Raw genomic sequence first — 8,364 nt, 5'->3', positions numbered from 1 at the left:
AATCATCCTCTATGATACTACAGATAGATAGAGGTCTAGTAATCATCCTCTATGATACTGCAGAGATAGAGGTCTAGTAACCATCCTCTATGATACTACAGAGATAGAGGTCTAGTAATCATCCTCTATGATACTGCAGATAGATAGAGGGCTAGTAATCATCCTCTATGATACTACTAATAGATAGAGGTCTAGTAATCATCCTCTATGATACTGCAGATAGATAGAGGTCTAGTAATCATCCTCTATGATACTACTAATAGATAGAGGTCTAGTAATTATCCTCTATGATACTGCAGATAGATAGAGGTCTAGTAATCATCCTCTATGATACGACTTATAGATATAGGTCTAGTAATCATCCTCTATGATACTACTGATAGATAGAGGTCTAGTAATCATCCTTTTTGATACTACAGAGATAGAGGTCTAGTAATCATCCTCTATGATACTACTAATAGAGAGAGGTCTAGTAATCATCCTCTATGATACTACAGAGATAGAGGTCTAGTAATCATCCTCTATGATACTACTGATAGATAGAGGTCTAGTAATCATCCTCTATGATACTACTGATAGATAGAGGTCTAGTAATCATCCTCTATGATACTACTGATAGATAGAGGTCTAGTAATCATCCTCTATGATACTACAGAGATAGAGGTCTAGTAATCATCCTCTATGATACTACTGATAGATAGAGGTCTAGTAATCAACCTCTATGATACTACAGATATAGAGGTCTAGTAATCATCCTCTATGATACTACAGATAGATAGAGGTCTAGTAATCATCCTCTATGATACTACAGAGAAAGAGGTCTAGTAATCATCCTCTATGATACTACAGAGAAAGAGGTCTAGTAACCATCCTCTATGATACTACTGATAGATAGAGGTCTAGTAATCATCCTCTATGATACTACTAATAGAGAGAGGTCTAGTAATCATCCTCTATGATACTACTAATAGAGAGAGGTCTAGTAATCAACCTCTATGATACTACTGATAGATAGAGGTCTAGTAATCATCCTCTATGATACTACAGAGATAGAGGTCTAGTAATCATCCTCTATGATACTACAGAGAAAGAGGTCTAGTAATCATCCTCTATGATACTACAGAGAAAGAGGTCTAGTAATCATCCTCTATGATACTACTGATAGATAGAGGTCTAGTAATCAACCTCTATGATACTACAGAGATAGAGGTCTAGTAACCATCCTCTATCATACTACTAATAGAGAGAGGTTTAGTAATCATCCTCTATGATACTACTAATAGAGAGAGGTCTAGTAATCATCCTCTATCATACTACTAATAGAGAGAGGTCTAGTAATCATCCTCTATGATACTACTAATAGAGAGAGGTCTAGTAATCATCCTCTATCATACTACTAATAGAGAGAGGTCTAGTAATCATCCTCTATGATACTACTAATAGAGAGAGGTCTAGAAATCAACCTCTATGATACTACTAATAGAGAGAGGTCTAGTAATCATCCTCTATGATACTACAGAGATAGAGGTCTAGTAACCATCCTCTATGATACTGCAGAGATAGAGGTCTAGTAATCATCCTCTATGATACTACTGATAGATAGAGGTCTAGTAATCATCCTCTATGATACTACAGATAGATAGAGGTCTAGTAATCATCCTCTATGATACTACAGAGAAAGAGGTCTAGTAATCATCCTCTATGATACTACAGAGAAAGAGGTCTAGTAATCATCCTCTATGATACTACAGAGATAGAGGTCTAGTAATCATCCTCTATGATACTACAGAGAAAGATGTCTAGTAATCATCCTCTATGATACTACTGATAGATAGAGGTCTAGTAATCATCCTCTATGATACTACTGATAGATAGAGGTCTAGTAATCATCCTCTATGATACTACTAATAGAGAGAGGTCTAGTAATCATCCTCTATGATACTACTAATAGAGAGAGGTCTAGTAATCATCCTCTATGATACTGCTAATAGAGAGAGGTCTAGTAATCATCCTCTATGATACTACTGATAGATAGAGGTCTAGTAATCATCCTCTATGATACTACTGATAGATAGAGGTCTAGTAATCATCCTCTATGATACTACTAATAGAGAGAGGTCTAGTAATCATCCTCTATGATACTACTAATAGAGAGAGGTCTAGTAATCATCTTCTATGATACTACTAATAGAGAGAGGTCTAGTAATCAACCTCTATGATACTACTGATAGATAGAGGTCTAGTAATCATCCTCTATGATACTACTGATAGATAGAGGTCTAGTAATCATCCTCTATGATACTACTGATAGATAGAGGTCTAGTAATCAACCTCTATGATACTACTGATAGATAGAGGTCTAGTAATCATCCTCTATGATACTACTAATAGAGAGAGGTCTAGAAATCAACCTCTATGATACTACTAATAGAGAGAGGTCTAGTAATCATCCTCTCTGATACTACAGAGATAGAGGTCTAGTAATCATCCTCTATGATACTACTAATAGAGAGAGGTCTAGTAATCATCCTCTCTGATACTACAGAGATAGAGGTCTAGTAATCATCCTCTATGATACTACAGAGATAGAGGTCTAGTAATCATCCTCTATGATACTACTGATAGATAGAGGTCTAGTAATCATCCTCTATGATACTACAGAGATAGAGGTGTAGTAATCATCCTCTATGATACTACTGATAGATAGAGGTCTAGTAATCATCCTCTATGATACTACTGATAGATCGAGGTCTAGTAATCATCCTCTATGATACTAGCATTGACCTGAGCGGACATTCATTAGCTCAATTCATTAGCTCAACTGGATAAGAGTGTCTGCTAAATTATTTAAATTACTACATTTACTAAAACATAAAAAATGATCTGAATGGTCATCTCTCTCCTACCCTTTCTCTCTCTTTCTCTCTTTCTCTCTCCTCCCTCCTCTCTCTGCTCAGCCTGTGTGGCTGGTAATTCCAGAAGGGTGTTGAGGTGTGTCCTATGACAACCACACAACAACAACAGCAAGGGTAATAATCTCTGACATGTCTACTTCACTCAATCTAGGCATGTCATACACAAGTACGGTGGCCAACAGGGGACATCCTACTACAGATTCACCATGGGGGCTGCAGGTATAATAGTGGAGGTGGTCTCAGAGCCAGCACCACACGTTGGTCTTCAGTCCAACAGACATCACTAGACTACTGAAGAGAGACAGTTGGATCCAGTCTGTGGTAAGACCAGGTAAGACTTAGTTTACACAGTATGTAGTTTTACCGTGTTAGACTATACAGTGTGTGGGTTCACCAGGTAAGAGTTGATCTAATGGAGGGAACGTGAAACCAATATCACCTTTTACAGTGCTATTCCTTGGATCATTCATTAGATTTTTGAACTGTATCTGAAGTAAAAGTCAAATGTATTCTATTTTATACACTTTCTTGTCATTTTCCCACCAGTTAAAATAATTGTATTCTTAAAAAAAAGATGTATAGAATTACATTAAAAAAAGACAATTTAACTTGTTGGATAATTGCCGTTGTACTGATGCTGCTGTACACATCATTGCAATGTCTCAACAGGTGAATAAAAAAACAGTAATGTATTTATTTCCACAGATTATTTACGAGCCAGGAGGAACCACTGATAACACCACCAGTCAGGATGAGTTCCCTGACTTCTGACCCTAACCAGACAGAGAACATCGACACCATTATCCGAAACCCCTTACTTCTTCATCAGTGGTTTCATAGACATCCCCCACATTAAGTACTATTACGTCTTCCTCTGCTTCGTATACATCGTCTCTCTGGTTAGTCCATAACTCTGCTCCAGGCTGTTGCTAACTAGCTGTGGTCCAGGCTGTTGCTAACTAGCTGTGGTCCAGGCTGTTGCTAACTAGCTGTGGTCCAGGCTGTTGCTAACTAGCTCTGGTCCAGGCTGTTACTAACTCTGGTCCTCTGTAGCTCAATTGGTAGAGCATGGCGCTTGTAACGCCAGGGTAGTGGGTTCGATCCCCAGGACCACCCATACGTAAAAATGTATGCACACATGACTGTATGTCGCTTTGGATAAAAGCGTCTGCTAAATGGCATATTATTATTATTAAACTAGCTGTGGTCCAGGCTGTTGCTAACTAGCTGTGGTCCAGGCTGTTGCTAACTAGCTCTGGTCTAGGGCGTTACGTAAGGCCAGCATCAGCTAGTTGGTCCACCTGATAAGCTAGAAAAGGTTTCACTTTCCTATCGAAAGCACACATGTATATATTTTTAGAGCTTAAGAAAACCTGATATGCTGTAGTGTCATTTCAGCTGGGGGCCTATAGCGCCACCCGTAGTCAACGTCTAAATGCATTTACCTGTATTTCCATTTTAGGTCATGGTTTCTCCTGTGTGTGTGTGTGTGTGTATTGGGTCTAGGTGGGCAACACCTTCGTCATGATGGTTATCTACGTGGACAGCAGTCTCCACAGGTAATCAGTCCTCTTTTATCTCAGTGGTAATAATACAGCATAATACTACCTTTATTGGACATTCTATATTTTTTCAGTCCCAGTACCCAACCAGATGAATGACAACACACACAACACAGGCTGGAGCAGCACAGGGGCTCTGGCTGCTAGTTCACTCCTTTTAGATTCCCCCCATCAGCTCGGGATTTGAACTGTATCCCTGGTTACCGGCCTGCCTCTCAATAAGGCTTCTGAATGAAAACCACCAGTAGGTCCAGCTGGCTGGTCTATAGTTGATTCTGAATGAAAACCACTAGTAGGTCCAGCTGGCTGCTCTATATTTTATTCTGAATGAAAACCACTAGTAGATCCAGCTGGCTGGTCTATAGTTGATTCTAAATGAAAACCACTAGTAGGTCCAGCTGGCTGGTCTATAGTTGATTCTAAATGAAAACCACTATTAGGTCCAGCTGGCTGGTCTATAGTTGATTCTGAATGAAAACCACCAGTAGGTCCAGCTGGCTGGTTTATAGTTGATTCTAAATGAAAACCACTAGTAAGTCCAGCTGGCTGGTCTATAGTTGATTCTAAATGAAAACCACTAGTAAGTCCAGCTGGCTGGTCTATAGTTGATTCTGAATGAAAACCACCAGTAGGTCCAGCTGACAGTGCACATTACAGATGACAGTGTACAGATATTTAGGATCTGCACATTTTGTATTTACCTTCTCTGTAATTGTCTATGTCCTGTGTCTATTGCACAAATAACATTTCCCCATGGAGATAATCAAGTCACGATCTTACCTTACAGCCCCAAGTACATTGTTGTGTTCAACCTGGCCTTCGCAGACGTGTGTGAGAGCACAGCCCTGGTCCCCAAGCTCCTGGATACGTTCCTGTTCAGCAGACAGCTCATCTCCTACAACCAGTGCCTCACTAGCCTCTTCTTCATCTTCCTCTTCCTCAGCATGCAGTCCTTTAACCTCACCATCCTCTCCTACGACAGACTGGCGGCCATCTGCTGTCCGCTCAGGTCTGAGATAATACATCAAATCAAATAATTCAATTAAAATACAATTTCAAAAGGCCTACATAATTGACCCTTGTGGTATAAATAATGTATTTTGAATCAAATTGACTGCTTTCACTGACAATTCAACCTCATATATGAATACACTGCATCTAAAATCCTTATTAACAGCTTCTTTCCACTGTCCATATAGGTACCACATGATGGTGACTCACAGGTCCATGCTCCAGCTGACAGGTGCTGCCTGGGCCCTTGCTGTGTTCATGGTGTTGCTGGCTGTGTGCCTCATCACCCGACTCTCCTTCTGTAGGTAGGTGGCTGAGAAGGTGAAAGGTTACCGGGCTGGTTGCTGGAGAAAAATAAATGATCATTTGATCACTGTAACATATGGACACTGAAGATGTATTGTATTGTAGGTCTCTGGTGATCAACAGCTACTTCTGTGACCACGGTCCCCTGTTCCGTCTGGCGGCCCCCTGTTCTGATGTGGTCCCTAACATAGTGATGTCTTATCTCAACCCCTGTATAGTCCTCTATCTCCCCATGGTATTCATCATATCATCCTACATCTGTATCACACATGCCCTGTTCACCATCACACAGCCCCAGGACAGGTGAGAAGTAATACTGATCAGAGTCAGATAGTTAGCGAGATATTTTGTTTATATAACTAAATATATAGCTCTGATACTGATTGTTGTGCTGTCTCAGAAATACACTACATGACCAAAAGTATGTGGACACCTGCTCGTCGAACATCTCATTCCAAAATCATGGGCATTAAAATGGAGTTGGTCCCCCCTTAGCTGCTACAACAGCCTCCACTCTTCTGGGAAGGCTTTCCACTAGATGTTAGAACATTGCTACAGGGACTTGCTTCCATTCAGCCACAAGGACATTAGTGAGGTCGAGCACTGATGTTGGGCGATTAGGCCGGGCTCGCAGTCTGCATTCCAATTCATCCCAAAGGTGTTCGATGGGGTTGAGGTCAGGGCTCTATGCAGGCTAGTCAAGTTCTTCCATCTCGACAAACCATTTCTGTATGGACCTCGCTTTGCGCACTGCATTGGAGGCTGCTGAGGGGAGGATGGCTCATAATAATGGCTGGAACGGAGCAAATGGAATGGCATTAAACACATGGAAACCATGTGTTAGATGTATTTGATACCATTCCCCCTTTTCCGCTCCAGCCAATACCAAGAGCCAGTCCTCCCCAATTAAGGCGCCACCAACCTCCTGTGGTGCACTGTGGCATTGTCATGCTAAAACAGGAAAATGCCTTCTCCAAACTGTTGCCACAAAGTTGGAAGCACAGAATCGTCTAGAATGTATGCTGTAGCTAAGATTTCTATGCATCTGCCAAACCCAGATTTGTCCGTCGGACTGCCAGATGGTGAAGCGTGATTCATCACTCCAGAGAACGCGTTCCACTGCTCCAGAGTCCAATAGCGGAGAGCTTTACACCACTCCAGCCGATGCTTGGCATTGTGCATGGTGATCTTCGGCTTGTGTGCGTTTGCTCGGCCATGGAAACCCATTTCATGAAGATCCCGACGAACAGTTATTGTGCTGACGTTGCTTCCAGAGACAGTTTGGAACTCGGTAGTGAATGTTGCAACCGAGGACAGACGATTTTTATGCGCTTAAGCACTCGGCTGTCCCGTTCTTTAAGCTTGTGTGGCCTACCACTTTCTGGCTGAGCCGTTGTTGCTCCTAAACGTTTCCACGTTACAATAACAGCACTTACAGTTGACAAGGGCAGCTCTAGCAGGGCAGAAATTTGACGAACTGACTTGTTGGACAGGTGGCATCCTATGACAGTACCACATTGAAAGTCACTGATCTCTTCAGTAAGGCCATTCTACTGCCAATGTTTGTCTATGGAGATTGCATGGCGGTGTGGTCGATTTTATACACCTGTCAGCAACATGTGTGGCTGAAATAGCTGAATCCACTAATTTGAAGGGGTGTCCACATACCTTTGTATATATTGTATGTTGTTAGAGTGATGGACTTCTCTCTCCCTCTCTCTCCTTCTCTCTCCCTCCTTCTCTATTCCTATCTCCTTCTCTCTCTCTCCTTCTCTCTCCCTCCTCTCTCTCTCCTTCTCTCTCCCTCCTTCTCTCTCCCTCTCTCTCCTTCGCTCTCTCTCCTTCTCTCTCCCTCCTTCTGTCTCCCTCTCTCTCCTTCTCTCTCTCTCCTCACTCTCCCTCCTTCTCTGTCTCCTTCTCTCTCCCTCTCTCTCCATCTCTCTCCCTCCTTCTCTCTCCCTCCTTCTCTCTCCCTCTCTCTCCTTCGCTCTCCCTCCTTCTCTCTCTCTCTCTCTCTCTCTCCTTCTCTCTCCCTCCTTCTCTCTCCCTCCTCTCTCTCCTTCTCTCTTCCTCTCTCTCCTTCGCTCTCTCTCCTTTTCTCTCCCTCTCTCTCCTTCGCTCTCTCTCCTTCTCTCTCCCTCCTTCTCTCTCCATCTCTTTTTTTCCCTCAGAATCAGAGCCGTGAAGACCTGCACCTCACACCTGATACTTGTAGCCATATTCTACCTGCCTATTAATTTCACCTTCCTCCTTCACCCAATCATACCAACCAACGCCCGGATCATCAACCTCTCCCTGACCTCGGTGCTGCCACCCATGCTCAACCCAATCATATATGTTCTGAAGACAGAGGAGTTTAAGGAATCGGCCAAGAAGCTGCTTAGTACAAGAGGAGCCCAGAGAGCTGTGGCGCCGGTCCAATCAACATGAAGTGTTCAACTTTATTTATATATCTATTTGACTTGTTTTTTATTGATATTCTGTGTAAGATAGTGTATCTGCCAAAGTGAATAATTGTTGCTTCACTTAAATGAGAAATATTTTTTTTCTTCCAAATGAAATATTGTCTT

General features: G+C 42.0%; 1 protein-coding gene across 1 annotated transcript; it reads left to right on the top strand.

Moving 5' to 3' along the window:
* Nucleotides 1-3,724: 3,724 nt before the first annotated feature.
* LOC121541279 (olfactory receptor 1361-like) lies at nt 3,725-8,364 on the top strand (the record flags this gene model as incomplete). Its single annotated transcript, XM_041850266.2, has 6 exons — nt 3,725-3,814; nt 4,422-4,474; nt 5,265-5,486; nt 5,677-5,793; nt 5,900-6,097; nt 7,966-8,364. Coding segments are annotated over 6 exons (939 nt in total), but the record flags the coding sequence as incomplete, so codon positions are not given.

The sequence above is a fragment of the Coregonus clupeaformis genome, chromosome 27, assembly GCF_020615455.1.
Source record: "Coregonus clupeaformis isolate EN_2021a chromosome 27, ASM2061545v1, whole genome shotgun sequence".
Taxonomy (NCBI): domain Eukaryota; kingdom Metazoa; phylum Chordata; class Actinopteri; order Salmoniformes; family Salmonidae; genus Coregonus; species Coregonus clupeaformis.
This window is presented reverse-complemented; position numbering and strand designations above follow the sequence as displayed.